General features: G+C 29.0%; 4 protein-coding genes across 4 annotated transcripts in view; 2 read left to right on the top strand and 2 right to left on the bottom strand.

The window, feature by feature from the left end:
- The first annotated feature begins 59 nt into the window (after nucleotides 1-59).
- LOC108777352 (uncharacterized) lies at nucleotides 60-8,209 on the top strand. Its single transcript, XM_018544211.1, has 12 exons — nucleotides 60-226; nucleotides 389-1,290; nucleotides 2,065-2,166; nucleotides 2,307-2,438; nucleotides 2,554-2,829; nucleotides 2,911-3,182; nucleotides 3,529-3,678; nucleotides 3,754-3,939; nucleotides 4,139-5,131; nucleotides 5,245-5,436; nucleotides 5,549-5,820; nucleotides 6,716-8,209. The coding sequence occupies exons 1-12, from the start codon at nucleotides 60-62 to the stop codon at nucleotides 8,142-8,144; spliced, it is 5,073 nt and encodes a 1,690-aa protein (XP_018399713.1). The 3' UTR covers nucleotides 8,145-8,209.
- A 1,182-nt stretch (nucleotides 8,210-9,391) lies between these two features.
- On the bottom strand, nucleotides 9,392-13,056 carry LOC108777415 (uncharacterized). Its single transcript, XM_018544290.1, has 4 exons — nucleotides 12,807-13,056; nucleotides 12,523-12,716; nucleotides 12,043-12,298; nucleotides 9,392-9,581 (listed from the first exon to the last, which is right to left on the bottom strand). Exons 1-4 carry the CDS (start codon nucleotides 13,020-13,022, stop codon nucleotides 9,453-9,455), a joined length of 795 nt encoding a protein of 264 aa, XP_018399792.1. The 5' UTR covers nucleotides 13,023-13,056; the 3' UTR covers nucleotides 9,392-9,452.
- A 605-nt stretch (nucleotides 13,057-13,661) lies between these two features.
- Nucleotides 13,662-19,292, top strand: Sec3 (exocyst complex component Sec3). The gene is made up of 11 exons (XM_018544226.1): nucleotides 13,662-14,109; nucleotides 14,251-14,405; nucleotides 15,499-15,726; nucleotides 16,250-16,486; nucleotides 16,633-16,873; nucleotides 17,043-17,260; nucleotides 17,323-17,513; nucleotides 18,054-18,421; nucleotides 18,494-18,639; nucleotides 18,754-18,948; nucleotides 19,093-19,292. Exons 1-11 carry the CDS (start codon nucleotides 13,662-13,664, stop codon nucleotides 19,243-19,245), a joined length of 2,580 nt encoding a protein of 859 aa, XP_018399728.1. The 3' UTR covers nucleotides 19,246-19,292.
- A 1,974-nt stretch (nucleotides 19,293-21,266) lies between these two features.
- Nucleotides 21,267-21,443, bottom strand: part of COX7B (Cytochrome c oxidase subunit 7B) — a 1,621-nt gene continuing 1,444 nt past the window's right edge. The window contains exon 3 of the mRNA XM_018544285.1: nucleotides 21,267-21,399. Coding sequence (XP_018399787.1) covers nucleotides 21,334-21,399 — 66 coding nt within the window. The 3' untranslated portion in view covers nucleotides 21,267-21,333. The remainder of the gene's footprint in view (nucleotides 21,400-21,443) is intronic.

Here is a 21,443-nt window from a genome sequence, read left to right as displayed (position 1 = left end):
CTCACTGACACTACTGTAATAGGCAAAAGATCAATTATGTGTCACCTTGCGAGAAACAAATGGATTCACAAACGAAATCTAGTAGATCTTTACCACCATTAGTTGAAGGCAAGGTTCATGGCAGTCTAAAGCTTGTTATCAGTGAGGTCTTCTGGGTCACAACAAATCCTGGTGATGTTACAGTAGTGGCTTCCTGGTGGGGTGAACATGATAACGCGCAATTCAGGTGATTTCTAATATTTCTGTAATACTCTTCTTAAAGTAACTTAGTTTGTAATAAATCAAGTGTAAATAATATCTATATCAAAAACAATATTTGAGTTTATATCTGAAATTATTCAATTGCTTTTTTTTGACTATACATACCAATTTTTTTTGTTCCTCTTAGACCAAGAGATAGTACTACAGAAACAGAAAGAACAAATGAAGATATAACTGAAGTGTATGTTATAAAAACTAACGCAACACTTTTTGTAGATTATATTAAAAATTGTAATGCAATAGAATTGGTAATAGTTGCAGAGGATATTCATGAAGTTATTGGTAGGGGATGTATAGGAGAATTATCTAAGATATTTTCCTGTAAATATTATTCTCAAATTATTCCGATATTGAGTAATAATGGCCATAAAATAGGAAAATTACATGTTTCTTTACAATTAACATATTTGACAAAACATTCCAATATACAAATGGAAACATGTAAACATAATAAAGAAGAAGATAGAGATATTTTATTATTTCCTATTGACAATGTACAATATAATGAGAAAATGCCAATGAAATTTTACAATGATGCTGAGAATACTGAAGAGAAGAAATTTAAAAAAATTGAAAAGGCTAATACGTGTAATATGTATAAATCTGTCCTCAAGACCAAGCAATCAGAGTTCCAAGAATGTAGAAAGAAATCGAATAAAATGGTAACGGACAAGTTAGTTGCTCAAATTGTTGCTAGAGCACAGTGTCTTAGAGAAGCGATATTAAAAGAAACTTACAAAGAAGATTCTTGGAATGGTAGTTCAAACAATGAATTACATTTTAATGCTCCATCAGAAAATAAGGAAAAACTGAACAAGTATATTTTAGAGGTGGAAATGCCTTCTTCAGAGGAAAAGAAAGCCTTGAATATATTGAGTTCAACACCTCCAAATTTAAAAGATCTTATGTCTAAAATAATTACAACCAATAAAGATAATGTAAATACTGAATGGAATCAAAGTTTCTCTGTAAAACTAGACAGTCCTGAAGATGTATTGAATGAAAATATGACTTATACCGAATTGGAAGGTTTGTAAAGTTATAATTGTGGTTTATTTGGTGCTACAAATTTTGTGAATTTTATAAAGAGGTGATTGTTGCTAATCTCTACTTATGATAAATCCACATAAAGAAATACATAAATTTATTTTTGTTCAAGCGATTTGTTCAATGTGCCTTGGAAATAAATTTCTTCCATGTTTAAAAAGACACTGCATGAAAAAAAGTAACTTATTAAGGATTCTCAAAATTAAAAAAAAATAGAACAAATGAGGCCAATGAGAGTACAGCGCGGTACTTGGTATACAAAATTCAACATACAATTTTAATAAAAATAGTCAAATGGTTAACTTTTTGGTCATTGTGCATTAAAGATGTAAAACTCGCAGAGCATATTTAATATACACCACAATTTAAAAATTATCTATTCTCAAGTTTTCTGTCTATGACATCTTTTGTTCACCACTATTATAAATTATATTCTAAACTATAACTTATTTTACCAGGTCATGTTTTAATGTTTTATTTAATTAATGTAGGATTCTTCTAAGCGTTAAAAAATATGTACAAGGTATTGTAAAAAACGTTCGAACACAAATCAACTTAATTTTGCTGTTAATTCATCATATGCAAGAAGAACAAAATCGGCAATTAGTCAACTGTGTCCTTTCTTTGTTAAGATTTATATGTCTTGTTTGATTTATCAAATATTATATTGAAAAATTTGTAGCATTAATAGACTACAGCTAATATTAAAGTTTTTATTGATATAATAGTACATATTAATTATTTGTATTATTTCAGAAACATATCCTCTAGAATATGTTAATAGTATTAAAATTTTTATTGAATCTTTTACATTGACATCCGCAGGATATAGACGTGCGAAATCCACATGCTTGCAATGTATGTAATTTTTTATTTTATATTTTGCAAAGATTCTATAAAAATATGTTAACATATTTTTATCAATATCTTGGTAAAATACACAAATGTGCCAGATGTACTTAATTTTGCTAAATCATAATTTTTTTTCTCAAACACAGATGGTGTACCATTATCACTGACATATTTTATTCAATATGATACAACGTTTGGTTCTACAAAGCAGGCAAATAATAAGTCTAGTAAAGAAACTAAGTTTACAAGGACACTTGCTAAAAAACAAGTGGGTCAAGGTAAAAAGTTATATTTTTGTTGAAAACTTATTAAAATGTGCAAATATTATAGTATATTATATTTTTAATCAAAATATAATAAGTATTTTATAGAAGATAAATATAATTTTTACAGTTGTTAACTTTAACTCTGAGGGTATTTATAATATATCAAGACATAATATAAATAAAAATTTTCCTTTGAGATTTAAAGTTTTTGTCAAACATCATAACCAAAAACTTCCAACTGGATTAGGATTTGGTTTTATAAATATCAGTGACATTATAAATACTACAAACTTAAGTAGTACCCAATGTATAGTTATTGTAAATAAAGGCATCAAAATAGGTGATTTAAAAATTACAATAGAATTAGGTTACGATTTTATTCATTTTGGAAAAGAATTTGTTGGTGAGTATAATATTGAGATATAATTTTGTTAGGTATACTGAATATTTTGTCGAATTTTTAGTAATTAAATTATTTTATCAGATGCTGTAATATCTAAAAAAGAAAATTTTCCTATTATGAACAAGAAAGCCTTGACAAGTCCAAATGGTAATAAATATAAAAATGCAACAGGGACTCATTCCTCTAAATCTAATTGCAAAGTTTCCTCTGTCTCTGCCAAACAAATTAAGTGTTTGACTAGTAGTAACAATAAGGATATAGTTATTACAAAAGATATGACAGAACACCGAGAACAAAGCTTAGATAATAAAAAAATTGATACAAGTAATCCTGAAAATGGTATTAAAGATAAGGTAGGTTTAAGTGATATAAATTAGAGAGCTTATTGAATGAATGCTGCAACACATAGCTTGTTTATTTATGTTAAAAACTACTGAATATTGTAAGCAATTATTGAGTATTATTACAAGCAAATGCTTATAAAGTAAAATAATAGAATTTGTAAAGCCATAAATAATGGGAGATAATAGAAAATAAAATAATTATAGCTCCCCATTGCTATTTTATTCAAAGCATGCATGATGATTTTGATGATTAATCAATTTGTATTGCAGTACTCATCTGGATTCGACATATAATATTTTAAATAAATATGTATTGTTTTATTTATTGTTTACGTGTTTATATGTGATTTTTTAGGTTTTACTTCATGGCTTGATATATGTAGCTGAGGGTAAAGATTTGCCAGAATCGAATACCTACCTGATATGTAGAGCCTTTTGGCGAGAGGATAAAGCATCAAGTCAAATTTGCAATAATACAAAAAATCCGTTTTATCATTTTTTTCAGGTAAAAACTTTTTTTTTTAACAAAGTAATTTTAATTATCACAAAAGTGAATTTTACTTAGAAATATTTATTTCAGTTAGTACCTTTAATTCACGGTATAGAGTTATTGGAGAGAATCAGAGATAATTATATAATCATAGAGGTATATAATCGGCAAAATAGTGGTATAGATAACCTTTTGGGAATAGCAAAGCTATCTGTGCATCAATTATACATTGCCTATAGAGATCCACTTGTTTTACCTCATTTGTTATTATCGAAGGTAATTATTGAGTATCTTATGATTAAATATATTTTAATTAAATTTTTAATTGTATAATTTAATATAAAACATAAAATAATAATATAGCTTAATAAAAATAAAATTTAAAATAAATTAGAGGACTACAAGCTAAATTTTTTTTGGCTCATAGTCCTTTTAATTTATTTTGATTTATATAATTTTTGTTTTTTTCACACAGTATCCTGTAATAAGTGTGGATGGTTGGGTCAATATTAATGATCCAGTAAGTGGAAAATTTTGTGGGAAACTTCTTGCACTCGTCGCACTTGGTACTGCAGAACAAATTGCATTACTAGAAGTATCAAGAGGTCTAAGAAATACTAATAATATATCACGAACAGATTGTAGTTATCACTATTATATTCCTAACAATACTAACAATACAATGGGTGGCCAAGAGAATTTACAATATAATATTCATGAGGTATCAAATCTCAATTCAGAGCAATCTACTTGCAGTAATAATTTTGCTTACAACGTTATGCTTGATAGAGATTTGGCATCAGTTGATTATAAGACTCAAGGAAGTCAGACAGATATTTCAAGTTCAAAAAATATGAAACCACAGAAACCAATACAAGAAGATGTATCTTCGGAACAATTGGCTTTACGCGCCCTAGTTGATCGTTTGACAAATGTATTACATATTAATAAAATTAGTACAAATCAATCGGCTCAAACAGAGATAAATCAAGTAAATGGAGATCATACAGAATTATATTTGAATAGATTAAATAGTAATAGCCTTACTGATGATAGCGATAGTTGCAATCCGAAAAATGATTTTCGATTACCTATGGAAGTGTACAGAAGTGTCGGTGTTGGTGCTGAATACGAAGATTTAGATCAACAGCAAAATAATGCTAATAATCTTTCTAACTCATCTTTAACGGAAGAAAATGTGCAAAAAATAGAATCAAATATTAATTGTAACAGTTCTTTTTTTCGATCTATAATTGAAATCGAATGTGCGCTACATTTGCCAAAGATTGAAGGACTGAACGGATTTATGGAACCAAGTACATATGTAACCTTTCAAGATTTAACTAATAAACTCGATTCTACTATTCAATTAAATTCATATACGGCTACAAATGTCTGTCCATATAGTTGCAATCCGAAATGGAATTGGAAATGCGATGCAAAGCTATCAACAGATTTACTTTTAAACGTATGTAATTTCATATTTATGTTTTAAATATCTTCTAGTCTGATTCAATTTATATGATATAACTTATCATATAGTCTTAATTTATATTTTATTTTTCTGTGATATTTTTTCAGAATCAAAAAAGATTAATTCTCAAAGTGTGGCATTTAATTGATCCAAATACATCTAAAAACATAAATTTAAAAAGAGATATTGTGATCGGTTTTTCCGCTATTGATCTCTCGATTCTGATGGCTGGATTTCCTACAGTATCTGGATGGTTTCATATCATGGACTTTACTGGAAAATGCAACGGGCAAATTAAAGTAAATTCTCGTGGTAGTTTTTATCTAGAGATATTAATTTAAGAAATTTCGTACATTTTTTCTCCTGCATCAACTATACATATATATATATATATAATTATTTTTATTTTAGATAAGTATAGCACCTCTGGATAATTTATCATCATTGGGAAAATTTGCACCAACTAACTCTACTAATTTATCAAGTTGCAGTAATTCACTGCAAGCAAACTGGCCATCTCTGTATGATGCACCTTGCACTAATACAGAATTAAATGGTGCACATCAAATATCATATGAAAATCAAAATAATAATAAATATATACAAAATGATTATAAATTAAATACGCATATTGGTCATAATCTAGAAGATGTTCCTATATCTTTCTTATCATCGTCTTTGAAGTAAGTGATGCCAGAATTATTATAATTACACTAGTTTACAAAAAATGTGTTTTTTAAAAATTACTTTAAATTAGACCAGGGCCCCTATTTTGTAACTCTTAACGCAAGTTTCGTTATCGTTATAACACCACTGCGCAGCTCTTTTATTATGGTAAAAAGCTGCGCAGTGGCGTTATAATGATAACGAAACTTGCGTTAAGAGTTACAAAATAGGGGCCTTGGTGTTCTAAAGGTAACGCACATATTTTAATTATCCAACTCAAATATCCAAAAAACATATTTAAAAAATTGTTTCAGATAAATTGTGGTCTATGTGTATCGATAGTCACAAATTAGAAATTGTATATAACTTCAAAATAATGTTAACTTTCTTTGCAAAACAAATATCAAATAAAGTCCTAAAAAAACCATTTTTGAAATGGTTAAATTTCAATTATCTCGAAAATCTAACGTGTTAAAATTTTTAGGATATACGGCATAGTTTTCAGTATTCAAAAAGTCTGTAAAAAACACCTAATCTGATCCAGTTTAATTTTTTTATTATCAGCTAGTGTTATTAACACAAAAATATTGTTTTTTGATAAAAATAAATTAGTCAATATAAAAATAAAAATTAATATAAACCCCCGTGGTTGCCAGAAGTTCCACAAACTCAATTTGCACTTGACTTTCATAACTGAAGAAGATTCAAATTCAAAAAGTTAAAACATTTGTAGTTAACTTTGTTAACATCTCCTGATAAGTATGTTTTATTATTTGCGAATAATCGCTTTGTGAATATATTATTTACGTCGACAACTGTGGCATCTTTCATATTGACATTTTGTTTGTATTATTTTATTGATTATTTTACTATTTTTCATACAGATTTAACTTTAATTAATGTATGTTACAGACAAAAATTAACTGAACTAGATGAAATCACAAAACGTTTGCAATCACGTCTACATGATGTCACAAACACAGCTTTTGAAGATGAATTTGATAATGATTTTGATATAATTGAGCCAAACATCGACAGTGAAAATATTAACGGTAGAAACGTTCAGATTACACATTATCCACTACCTACAGTTTCTAAACATTTTAATAATGGAATATCACAAATGTCAAAACAATGTGAAATACAAAGCGATGGCAACATTGTAAATGATGAAAAGCAAACTTCTTCCACTATAAGCGGCGATTGTAATTTACATTTTGAATCGGCATCTAATAAAAGTAGAGCTATGAGTTCTGAAGCGACTAATCTCGGGCATTGTTCAAGTTCGAATATACATTTCAGCCAACATCCTGGCTATTATCACAATCAGTATCAAAATAGATATAGCTCAACGTACAATTATTTATCGGACAGCAGTACAGAGTATCCTGTGCGAGGTACCAAAACACATATAAATCACTTGCTTGACAAACTTTCTTTAGATTTGCCTCCTACGTCATCTTCAGAAACGACCGTACCTATAAGAAAAAACATTCTAGAGTTATTCGCGAGTTTACGGGAACATAGAAATAACTCGCAAGATAAAGACAAAAACAATTATGACATTAATACCTGTACAGTGCTCACTCAAACTGACAATGAACGTGCTAGCTTGAGCACGGCAAATTTTATTACTTCTAAAAAAACGATTGGGGAAAACATTTCTGTCGAAATGCCTCGTAACAGAATATCGACGGTAATACGTGAGGAATTAGTCGCGGAAGAAAATAACGACGGTGGAATTTGTGATGAATTAACGACTTATTTGATAACTTCCAACGTACGTCATATGAACTCGGATAGTATATTTAATCCGCTTCTATATCAACATTTGATGCCAGATTTGCAAATTGCAGCTATTGTATCACCGGAAGGGGAAGCTGTGGAACAACTAGATAATCGATACATAAAAAATTTCGACATAGCAGTGCACAACAGTGATACTGATCTTTTAAAAGAAAACAATGTATTTCAAGATGATACGGAATCGAAAGATAAAATAACTGTTTTAGAATGTAATGAAAAAGAATGTTTTGGTTTGACACCTTCGGATATGTCAGAAAATATCGATAGTAATATTGATATGACCGTCATTTATGAATCTAGCGAAAATGATTTAACATCAGAAAATAATACAGAATCGACTGTTATAATGTCATTTGACAAGTTATCTACACAACCAGCCCAGATTGAAATAAAAAATTATTCCATCGTATCTGAATTATCTGTTACTGGAGTATCAAGGCAAGCTCCTGAGGGTGGAAATCCTATAGAAGAAGTTAAAACATTGGTAGTAGCAAAGCAGCAAAATTGTATCCAAGATGTATCAGCAAACAATTAAATACTCTGAAATTTGTAATATAAATTAAATTAGAATAGAAAAAATATATAAGTACGTTTTCATAATATAGCATACATTTTTTATAATTACATCAAACTAAGTTCAGAAATGAATAAGTATTAATGTCAAATAATTTCATCAATTTTTTATTGACAAAAATTGATAATATCTTTTTGTTTGAAAATCTCGTAACTAATCTGAACATTTTAACTATTTAAGACGAAAACGTAGAATTTTATTCACTTCAGTTTTACAAAAATAGTCGAGAAAGGGACTTGGTTTACAATAAATTTGAATCCATTCATGATCCATACACACATACAATCTTTTCTATTATCCTAAACTTAACCTATGACTAGTAACATGATATAACAAAACAAGTAATAATTAATCTCTTTTTATCCTATTATATATCTTTGAACATTTTGTGCTATTTTCATAGTCTCATTTCCGCTAAAAATAAACCAGTAGCCTTTTTTTAAAACAAACTACTCTTTCCTATCCTTATCCTATTCTATTACTAACTCTTTCGCGTTCTTTACAATTATCTTTGATCCTTCCCTCTTTTCTCTTATGACTATTTTCCTTTTCTTTCCACAACTTTCATAGAATTTCTCCTTTCGCTTTACCTAGATTCTCATTCTTAAGTTTCCTTATAAGCTCCTCTGCATTCTTCCCTAACTTTTGAAACCAAACGCTTACTTTTACACAATATTTCACATAGTGTTCTAAGTCATTTTTTCCATTCTCGCAGAACACACTCAATCGCGCTATCCGTCCCCTCTTTCCAATATTTATTTGCCTCCAAATTCTCACATCTAAGCTTCACCAATGTTCTAATCTCATCCCCTGAAACTAAAAATATACTTAAACGAATTAATGCTTCTATTTAATATAAATTTTTTATTTATTATATGTACATGCTTTTTTTCATTGAGGAAAATACTTTATTTCGAACTGACTCAGAACTGTTACTGACTGATGACCGTGTATATGTAATAATAATATAAGATAAATATATTAATGTGTGTGTTGAGAATTTTATTCTGAATATTTAAACTATTATATATTATTTGAAATATTTAATATACATGTATAATGTACGCGTATTTTTATATAATCTTTGTGTATATAATATTTAATTATATAATTTACAAATAATGCAATGTATAAAATAATAAAGACTAAAATAAAAATTCAATCTGTATAAAAATTTTTTCATGCAAAATTAAGGAGAATGGCAGGAGAATGGTATTGATTAAAAGATCATATAATTTGAAATCGAACAAATTATATAGTATATCTGATTTAATCTTTTAAATAAGCAGAAAGATACGTTTCTCTACGTGTCCATTGTTTCAATGCAATAGGATGTATTAGCCATATCTTTGCATCAGTGCCTTCATGAATGTGAATACTTGAGCAAGTTCTTATTTTCTGCAAATATATAATTAAATTAATTAATCAATTAAGAAAGATTACAGGATATATTCAACATACATAGAGAGGTATAAAAAGGCTAATTAGAATCGTCTGCAAATCAAGAAAATGTTTATATTAAGACATAAATAAATATATTAGATGCAAAAAAAATTATAAAGTTTAAAAAACTATAAACATAAAAATTTATAAGAAAAATTAATTACGATATCGTATACAAGTTTCAGCTTTACGTTTAAGCCTTTTTCAGATGTATAAAATTTTTTAACGCAACAAATCTGTCAAAACTACAATTAAAATAAAAAAAAATCAAGACATAGACGGTTGTGTCAAGAAATAAGATGAGATTTTTCCGAGAAGCAACAGAGCTCGTCGAGCGATTGGATAACCGTTTGTGAAATTTTCTCATAGTTTTAGTAAGAATATAAAACTACGTTTTAAGTAATATATGTAAATAACAAGACAGAGCGTCTCTCTGGTAAAAAACTCACCTCTGAGTCCATAAAATAAAAGAAATCCATGTCGTTAAAATTAATTAATCAATATAAAGTTTTCTGTAGAACCGTTATGTGACTACACAGTAATTAGAAAATAAGTAGTCTAAACGGTCAAACTAGAACTTTAATGTTGAAATATGATTCTGTGTGAATATATACTATATGTATATGTAGTTTTTTTTAAACCGCGCGCCGAAATTATTTTTGGTCTTGAAACGCAATTCGATTAAACTGTAATAATATCACGAATTAAATTGACAAGCAATTTAATAATTTGATGCTCAATCACAGACATATCTTATTAATCATTTCTGTCTGTTTAGCTATTTATTTACATATTACATTTATGTATACTGGATGTCCCAGCTAACTCGAGCATCCAAAATTTCTTGCTTGCTTCTTATAATAAGGAAAAATGTTTCAGATGAAAGTGGAATGGTTTCAAGGGAAACATATTGTGGTCATACTGTTTTTCTTCTAGGTAGACGCTAAAAAGATATAAGGATCAAGTCCACTTTTAAAAAATGGAATTGTATGACTTTTTTTCACACTATGATTCTTCTAAATATTTTTTCATGTCAAAATATTAAAATAAAAATATCAAAAAACTAATAATGTTTATGAGATATTTTATATGGTACTTTATTCTAGCACACATATTGATATATAAAATATTAAATATAACTCATAAACTATCAGTTTTTTTATATTTTTACTTTAATATTTTATATGTTGAATAATTAGAGGAATTATATTGTGTAAAAAAAAAGAATTATACAATTCTATTTAAAAAAAGCGGAAATAGCTAAAGATAGCCTTCGTATCTTTTTGGCACTTTCTAGAAAAAAAAACAATGACCAAAATTTATCCCACTTGACACTGTATGTATGTATATGCGTATGTGCGTGTGGAACAGAGGACATTCTCATTTCTTATAAAATCGGCCACCCGCCCTCTACCCATTTCAATTTTTGAAATAAAATTTTTTAAAAAGGCTCAAAATTTTCGTTGAAATGTTTACTTCTCGATGATGATCCTTTTTATTATACTTCTGTTTATTTTTTATTATTATATATTCTCTATATTAAGTATACTAAAAGTTAACAAATTTGTGTGTGTAGCGGATATTTGACACATATATAGTGTATACATATCATGTAGTTTTTACTAAAAAAAACTACATTTAAAAAAACGGCAATTTGATCAGCTGCTACACATTTCTCGATCGAGAATTCGGATCGAGTTCTTGGATCCAGAAATGTGTAACCAAACAAATAACATATGTAGTTTTTACGAAAAAAAAAAAAAAAACGGCAAGTTGATTATGATTACACATTCCTCGATTTTAATTCTAAAATGCTAAAATTCAGCCAATGGAATACAAATTTTGGTTAGAATTGTAACTTTATTAGCTGAATTAAAAAATTTTAGGATTAAAAGACTCAAAGCATAAACTCAGTGTAGCGCTGCCTTAAATTAAGTCACTCTACAATTGTGTAAGCTTAGTTGTAAATAATTGTAGTTGTACGAGTTAACCAATCACAATCAAATACGAAAAAATGTTCAACTGTGCGATTAGTCAATTCTTACAATTACAGCCACTTACAACTACGTTTACGTGATTGTAGAATGGGTTTTAGTCGCATTGCAGCGTCGCAAGCGTTATAGGCCTTCTACAATAAGCCATTACTTAAGTTTTAAGTGTTTAATCATAAGAAATTTATACCAATCACAATCGAATGTGAGAAGAATAATCGACTATGAGTGATCAATTTCTTATGATTTAATACTTAAAACTTATAGGTAATAGCTTATTGTAGAAGGCCTATATAATACATAGAATCGGTTTTACATCATGATCCAAAGAGAAAACGCTATTACACATACATGTACACAAAAAGAGTCAAAGGGAAGATAGTGAATAGAAAGATTTAATCTAATAAAGCTATATAAAAGCTTACACGAAATAATTCAAGTTTCTTCCTTTTAAATTTCGTTTGTTCTTGACATTCTCTTATCATGCAGGTTCTACATAAGAATATTTTATTATTTAAATGCCAGTAATCTCCGGTTGGTGTTTTACCACATATCTTGCAAATATTTGTATTACGATTGCAACATTTAAAATCAACACCAAGTTGCATTTTAACTCTACTACCGAAACTGTGTTCAAATATAATACCTTTTATCTCTTTACTACCATTATAAGTTCCGGGCCTGAAAATTATGTGACACTATCTTTACTTCGTGAAATAATATTTTGCTACATCTAGGGTGCGTTCCACTTAACGTTCGCAACGCTCGCGAGTATCATTTTTGTCCTTCTTGTAATCGAATATTAAATAAGGATGAGATGATAGACGCGATCGTTGCGAACGTTAAGTGGAACGCCACCCTAAATATACAAAATACTATTCTTTTAACTAATTAATTTTAACTACCCTGGATTTTTATTGGTATCAAAAATTCTTTTCTTATTGGTAGACAGAAATGGATATTTCTGCGTTTTAATCTGCTTAGGAACAGCATAATCGGATGATGATATATAATCTTTCATATAAGTATTGTAAGTGATAGGCTTGGCAAATCGAGCGAGACCGCTGTAACCTCTTTTGCTGATACTATAACAGCACGGCTATATAGAAGAGATCAACAGATGAACATAATTTTATATACTTACAATTAATATTAAAATAATATTAGTCTCTAATATAAAAGTTTGTACCTTGGTTTTAATGGCGTTAAAAGATTTCAAAACGTTATAAGAGCCGGGTCCTACGTTGGAATAATTTTCTGCGGTATAATATCTCATGAAGAAATTCAGATTGTTTCGAGAAGTATCGCGTGACTGTCCGGAACCGAAGCATATTTTTTGCGGTTCTGATTTTCGTATTATATATTCGAAATTTGTATCAATCGGAAATATAGCTGGATAATCCATAACCCGATATTAATTTTGAAATTATATATCTACGTATCCAATTCTCTTTGGTAAATATCAAATATATACCTATTTCACTTTATTAAAATTCAAATTATACTACACTGGTCAGACATAAAAAACAGACGCTACGGTCCATTTGATACTACGAATGTTTTGAAGCATTTTTTGATTGGTCAGTTACTAAAATTCTTTCTTCTGATTGGTCAGTCAAAGTTCCCCGAAGCATTATACCGCACCCTACGATCTACGATTATGGTTTCGTAGCTGTGACAGATTTTCTAACCTGAATAGGAGTCTGACAATTTGCTCCAGAAAACTCTCAGTTTGCGGGGCAGAACGATACTTTTTTCTACTAGATTATTCCGTTTCGTGCAAAAACGCGTCGAATGAGCTTAATTTTATCAAAATCAGACATGAATGTTTTAAATATGTAAATACCAAATTAATCTGTGACAGTGTTGGAATATAATCTGTAACATTTAATATTGTTTATAAATAATCAATATTATTTCTACTATTGTAAATAATTAGAGCTATTCCGAAATGGAGGATATAAGTAAACAATATTTAAGTAATAATAAAGAAGAACATTAATAAAGAATATAATAAACTATATAGATTAATGAAGTTCTAGCTATGGCAGCTATTCGACATACTTTGCAAAGGGAGGTATTTACTCTTACCGATGAAAAATTACTCAGTGTATGCTATGTTAGCAAAGCTTACAAAAAGAAAAAGACAAGTTTTCTGTCTCTTGCTACGACGACAGACACTCCAGGATCTCTTATATTGTATCAAGTAAAAAAGAATGATAAAAATGTTTATAAAAAGAAACAGTCATGGCCTCTGGGCGATATACAAATCATAGATGGTGTGAAAAATGATTCAATGGACATAGAGATGCATATTGATAAAGTTTACAAATGGTCATCTACTAATGCACAAGAAAGGCGAACATTTATTAGTAATTTATATACTTATTCCTGTAGCTTAACTCAGAGGCCAGAATTTAAAAATATTCCCAAAGAATGGTTGATTGATCCAACTGCATTGAAGGAAAGTGACAGTATCACATTTACACCTGGTATGTCTTTATTACTCAATTTAATAAGTTTGCAATTGTTAATGTCTTTTTTTTATGTAATTATATTTACAAAAAATTGTTTAATGATTGGTCGTTCTACTTAATTAATAGGTAATTATGTTAAATAATAACAATTTTTAGATCTTTTAGCATCACCTATTAGTTCAGATTACCAACCCATTACTGAAAAGGAAGCTGCTGATTTAAAACAAATGATGGAAAATTGTGAATATGCTGTTTCCAATGCTGAGCTTTTTATGGAAACTCTTTCAAAAGATCTATCTATTCTTGATGGGGTAAAATAAATACTTCTCTTATAGAAAAAGTATTGGGTTGAGGAAAAAGTCATATACATATATGAAAGGATTATGTTACAATATTTTCATTAAAAATGAACAAAATTCTAATTTAAAAAATGGTTTTAAAGTTTAAAATCTTTACTTTTGAAAGATTACTGTATTTTTTTAGTTTCTGTGAGTTTGGTGATTTTTACATATATGTAAAAGGACTTTTCCTAATCTAATATTACATAAATATAAGTAGTATAATATCAGATAATGCTCATTTTTCAAAGTAAAATATCAAAATTAAAACGATCAATATATGAGCAAGCAAGATATTAGAATATTCAGATGCTTTTTAACTATTTAATAAATAGCTAACATAATATAATATAATATAAAGACATTTTGATTCACAGTGTTTTCATCAATTTAAAATTAATATGAAAATTAGCTTACAAATATTACATTTAAATTTAAATAAAAAGTAACAATGGCTGTGTTCCAAAATTGATTGCCAGTACTGAAAATCTATAGTTTATGTCACGAGCACTATAGGTTTTCAGTACTGGCAGTCAATTTTGGAACACAGCCAATGAGAGACCAAGATAGTGGTCAGACAGAATCTTTATTTTGCGTATGATGTGATAATTAAGGATGTAGGTATACACCATATCCAATGATAATATAAACATCAATTGCATCAAGATGTGAAGTCCGATGATAAATTCTTCGTTTGATAGCGAGAATTATGTTAAGTGTAATGTATAGTTAAAGGTCAATATTGTAAATCTGTAAGATAAGTGTTCAAATTTGAATTCTCTTTGGTAATATCTGGTTTTGTTTAGTTTGTCTTTTATTGTTAATAGATTCCAAATATGACTCAATTTGTTATCAGAGTTCACACCTTGATGCAATTGACATTTATATTATTATTGGATATGGTGTGTACCTACATCTTTAATTATCACATCATGTAGAGAGAAAAGATTCTGTCTTGTCACTACCTTGGTCTCTTATTGTCACTTTTTAATTAGATTTAAATGTAATATTTGTAAGCTTATAAGTTTCATGTTAATTTTAAACTGATTATTTTATTCTTCTTTAGGAAAATGTACATTCAGTCTTAGCATCAGAGCAGAGAGTAACACAACTGATGAACAGTATAGATGCAGCAATAATTGAAGCTTCTATCGTAGAAGCGCGACTAGCAGCATATGATGAAGCTTTAGGAAGAATAAGAGAAGTTATGGCTCGAGTTGGTCAAAAAAATCAAGCTATACATACAGCGAATAATAATGCGAGGCTTTTGCTGGATAAGCTAAATCTAGTGATTGTAAGTAAAAAAAGAACATAATATAATTAAAAGTTATGAAATTAATTTTCTTATTACAATTACAAAACGATAAAATATTAAGATAAACATATGTTTATAGATTGTTTTCTTATTAAATTATTATGTCTTTGTCTAAGGACTTAACAAAATTGCAATGCACTAAATTTACATTAAGTAAACTTTATTTTTTAATGAAGTGTTGTTTATATCACGGTCTTCAAAATGAAATTTTAATGTTGTTTAGTTTTTAATATTTTCTAAATATTATTTTCTTATTTTAACAATGCTAGATAGCCTTATTTTTATATTAAAAATAAGTAATAGGTTTTATTGCATTATACAACAAATAACTTAAGATTTAAATGATAAATTTAATATGATATGTAAAATATAATCTTTACAATAATTTGACAAAGAAACATGAAGATATGGCACAATTTTTTAATCAGAATTTCCTATCAAATTCTATTTTGGTTTGTTTAAAAATATGAAACTATATAATTTTCTTTTTCCCCCCCCCAAGTCGCAATTAGATATTTCTGCAACACACCAACGTACCTTAAATGACGCAGAGCTTCCAGGCAAAAGAGAAGAGCTTGGCCTTGCTGGTACAGCCCTTTTAAAAGCTATAACAGCACCTCTTCCACCAGGATTGGACAAACTAAGTGCTGTTACTGAACAAAAAAGGCGATTGGACAAACTTAAAGCAAAATTCTCAGTTATTGTTGCTAGACATTTAAATAATCTTTTTATACACTTGGTAATTTTATGATTGTTTTTAATATTCCATCTCTTTTAAATAATATATAACAAAAATATATATATATGTTATATAAGTTAGAAAAGAATATATATATATATATAATTATAACAAAATTTATTTTTCAATTTTTAATCAAATTTTAGGGTAACGATATTGGAGATACGTCTACTTCCATGACGGATTTAATATTACCAACTCATCAAGGAGTTCATCACGAGCTCGTACCATATACTGAATTGATGCAGTTGTTAAAAGCATTAGACAATAAAGCCTTTGTACAGTTAACTAAGGTCTATACTGATACTATGAGCAAATTGTACAAGAGAGATCTGAAGCGCTTTTTCGAGGAAGCTAAAAATAAGCTCATTAGCAAACGTCTGCAAGGTAGAGTAATAAATTTTCTGCAATAGATTTTCAATTAATAAATAAATGACAAATGAAACGATGTGCATTTAAAAGCCTTAATAGTTAGATTACAATTGCATATTTTAGCACTCTTCTGCATATATCATTCTCGTAAATTATATATATTAATAAGGAGGTACGTTTTAAGTAAATACATCGAGGTCTGGTGGTCAAAAGGGTGAAGATTTGCTTAATCCGGCGCCTATCTGTTTGCTGAGTGGTGAAATATGGACTCCGATGGACGAAGGAAATCTTTTAGATTCAGTTCTCAATTGCGTACTTTCGCAGATGCAGCCAGTATGTCTAGCCGAACAAGGCTTCTGTGTCTCATTTCTTCAATTGGATTCTGTTCTCTCACCCTCCAAAGTAAGTATATTGGTAAATTTTTACCATTTCTTATGACTATGAATGTCTGTTGCTTTGTGCAGAGTAGCGAGATGGAGGAAATAGAGAATGCTAACAACGGTGCAGCAAGTCCCGGATCGGTAACTTCGTCGACAAGCAAACGACTGGAGCGTCAGGTGAACGAAGATGTTCGTGCAACTATGGCCGCGATATTCCCATCATTAGAAACAGAGTTGAATAACTTTATCGGTTTCCTGGACAAAATCGATAGCTTGTGAGTTGGATTTTGAAAACAATGACTTCCAGAGTTATTACAGGCCTGGAAAAGTCAAGAAAAATATAAAAGAACCCAGAATTTCAATTTATTGGTTAAATTGCTTGTCAATTTAATTTGTAATGTTACCTCTACTTTAGTCTGACTGTTATAAAATTCAAATAATTGATGAATAGTTTGCTTGAATTAGAAATTGCAAAAATTTACACAAAAATAATAGGCACTGACATGATGGTATCCAAATTCACTCATTTGTGTTAAACATTTCTCGGTTTATTTTCTTCATTTAAGATTACATATTTGATATTGGTTATGGAAAATTCTCCACTATATTATCTAGGAAATATTGAAAAATCGGGAAATTAAAATTCTTTTTTTGTGACAACTTTGAACTTCTGCATTTAAAATTACTCAGAGTTTTTAAAATAAACGAATTTTAATTATTATAATCTTTTTAATATACTCTTGCTTATATATATATATATACATATATATATATGTTTGTATGTGTTTGTTTGTACGCATATATATTTTTTACAGTTGGTGTATGTACGTATTAGTGCGTTTATCTCAGCACGTTATGTCTGCTCAAGATACCGGTTCATTTTTATCGATGACATTTGCATCCACTCTGATTCACATAAAACGAGCATTTGACAAATTCATGCAAGCGCAATTGCAGTCTATACTGTGCGATACAAAAGTTAATCGTCGACACAAGTGTGGTATATTACCATACATAGAGAATTTTGGACCATTTGCGAGAACCGCGGAGAAGATTTTCCGCAATTCTGATAGAAAGGTTGATCTAGAGAAATGGTACACGAAGCTTGTGAGCACTATGTTCGAAGCTATTGTTATTCACAGTCGAGAACATCACAAGACGCCTCAGGAAGTCATAAAAATGGGTAATTAAAAAGTGTAATAAAATTACTAATCAATTATTAATAATTATTATATATAATTTGTCATACTTTTAGAAAATTTTCATCATCTCTATGATCTCCTCTCACAACTAAAAATTTCGATTTTGGATCACGAGCGGAAGGAAGCCAAGCAAAAGTATCAAGATGCGCTTCGTGCTTATGTTACGCAGTATTTTGGACGACCTCTTGAGAAACTTAATGTAAATTGCCATTTATAATAAAAATACTTTTATGATTGTAAAAATATTATTTAGGAATAGATTCTATGAGATTTAATATTTAATATTGTTTATTTAAGAATATTTATTTTTCAGCTTTTCTTTGAAGGTGTACAAGCCAAAGTAGGCGCCGGTGTGAAAGAATCTGAAGTCAGTTATCAGATGGCCTTTAGCAAACAAGAGTTGCGACGCGTAGTGAAGGAATATCCAGCGAGAGAAGTTAAGAAAGGTTTGGAGAATTTGTATCGAAAAGTTGAGAAGCATCTATGCGAAGAGGAAAATTTGTTACAAGTATGTAGAATATGTGAAAGATGAGTAATACATTTTCAATGATTTAATGGTAATTGTAAATCCTTATAAACATGAAACAATCCTTACAAGCATGAAAATTATTTCCTCGTCTTTATAATCTACTTCTAAATTCTTAATTTCCAGGTTGTTTGGCGCGAGATGCAAAATGAATTTATTGCGCAGTATAGGAACATTGAAGAACTAATACAACGCTGTTATCCAGACAGCAATGTAACACTCGAGTTTACTATACAGGATATTTTAGAATTTTTCTCGGAAATAGCGCGATCTCATTAAATCAAAATGTAATTTTCTCTTCACTATTATTCTACTATTATTCAACTATTATTACTATATTATAAATTCTAATATATATTGATATATCTAATAATTAGGGATGCATCAGATCTTAAAATCACTGGTTACTGACTATCTGGTGTCACATTATTTTCAGATATCAGACTTTCAGTCAATTCAGTTAATTTTTCGGACTGGATACTGGACATTTCTTAGGATATTCTGCCTGATATCTGGAAAATGGCTTCCAAAAAAGGGCAGCAAGGGAAAAATAGCGATAAAAATTTTCTTTATTCTAATATAAAGAGAAAGAGGAAAGAGAGATAAATTGTGCAAGAAATTTAGCTAAAAAGAAAATTTTGCATTCTTGACGCAAACAATTAATATAAAATTTCAACCGGATACTGAATATTTCTCGGATATCTGATGCATCCCGAAAATAATTATAAATTTATATATATATAGAGAGAGAATGTAATATAGCTACTTATACATATATATATGTGTGTGTGTGTGTGTTTTTGACAATTAATGATAAAATTATCGCATAGGGACAGAATGAATTAAACCGAGAAGAAAAGTCCTCTATCATTTTGCAATTTTCGCAATGATTAACGAGTTATTAATTTATGAAAATAGTCAAATGTCAAATGCAAGCACGCGGCGAAATAAGACCGCCCAGCAAGGCGCGCATTTGCCATCGCATTTTAATGTCAATGTCGCTTGTAAAAGTTGCGAACAACCATGGTGGACGTAACAAGGGCTGGAATTAAAATCCGCTATCTTGCATTTACACATATAGCAACGCAAATCATTTAAACATAAAATTTCAATAAAAAAAAGTTTAAAATCTCCATTAGAAATTATTCACGATGGTGAGAGTGAGTTATTACTGAATTGTTCTGTTTTTCCTTAAAAAAAACACAATAGAAATCTCAGGAATAATTGAACAATTTTGATCGGAATCCATCCCGACTTTGTTCTATGATAGGTTTCCAGCAGCAATGCGCCAGTTTTCTTTTAATATAGGATTTTTGGGAAATCTGTGCAAGAACAAAACTTTTTTGTAACTGTTGTTACAACAATTGACTGTACAGTAGGATATATTTTATTATTATTTCTACAAAGAAGAGATATTTTGGAGCTTTATAACCTTCCTAGGAAAAAATGTTATATATGTGGATTATATACATTTATATATATAATCATATATAATGATATATAAAATACGTCTATGTTTATATAAGCAAACTTGTACACCTATATATACATATACATGAAACATTTTTTCCCAGGTCTAAGACGTAAAAAATAGCAAAAAGCAAGAAATAGGAAACAGAAAGCAAATTGTAGAATAAACTTTATAGCTGCTGCCAAGAACTTTTCAAAACACTACAATAAAGATCAATTTTATCAAGTATTTTTCAAGCAAACAGCTTAAAAGTTATAATACCGCGCCATCATTAGTATTACCTAAGGTATCCGACTGACGGCTAAAACTTCTTGAATGTTGTTCAGGATCATACTTTGAATAATATTTGTCAAGATCAAGGTCATTGGACATTGTTCCTCTTATTTTCATTTTTACGTAAAAATGAATTTTTATATACAAATGAAAATAAGAGTAACCTCTCTCTCTAATCGCTTTGATTTCTTTTGTGTGTGCGTGCATACGCGCGCGCGAGCATATGTATGTACACACGTTATACGAACTTTTTTCATATTTTAGCACGGAGAACAGTCGAAGTTCATTACCTTATTTTATATCTTATATATGTACACATACATGTATATTCATTATATAATGTTACAATTGTTATCACAAAAAATCGTGTAACATTCAACATAATAAAAAGTCATTTATTTTAATATATGCCTTCCACTTTTTATAAAATTGTATCATTTTTTGGAAAGACATTTTCATGAAATAAATAGACCGTTTTGAACATATTCATAAATACGAACTATTTATTGAAGACAGTACAGTATTGTGTGTTACATTCGCACAATAAAGTACATAATATTCTTAGCAATATGCCTAGATTGCTTTCGTATCTATTTTTTTATCTAATTTTATATTTTAAATGTTTATTTGTTTTCAGTTGGTTCCTCAGGTGGGCCAAAGTTAAAGAAGATAACGCCTGATAATTTTACCTGAAAAAATGCACAATTATATATATATGTATATTATATATATA

Source organism: Cyphomyrmex costatus, unplaced genomic scaffold, assembly GCF_001594065.2.
Source record: "Cyphomyrmex costatus isolate MS0001 unplaced genomic scaffold, Ccosl1.0 scaffold43, whole genome shotgun sequence".
NCBI classification, from domain to species: domain Eukaryota; kingdom Metazoa; phylum Arthropoda; class Insecta; order Hymenoptera; family Formicidae; genus Cyphomyrmex; species Cyphomyrmex costatus.
The sequence above is the reverse complement of the archived record's forward strand: the minus strand, read 5'-3'. Positions and strand labels throughout refer to the sequence as shown.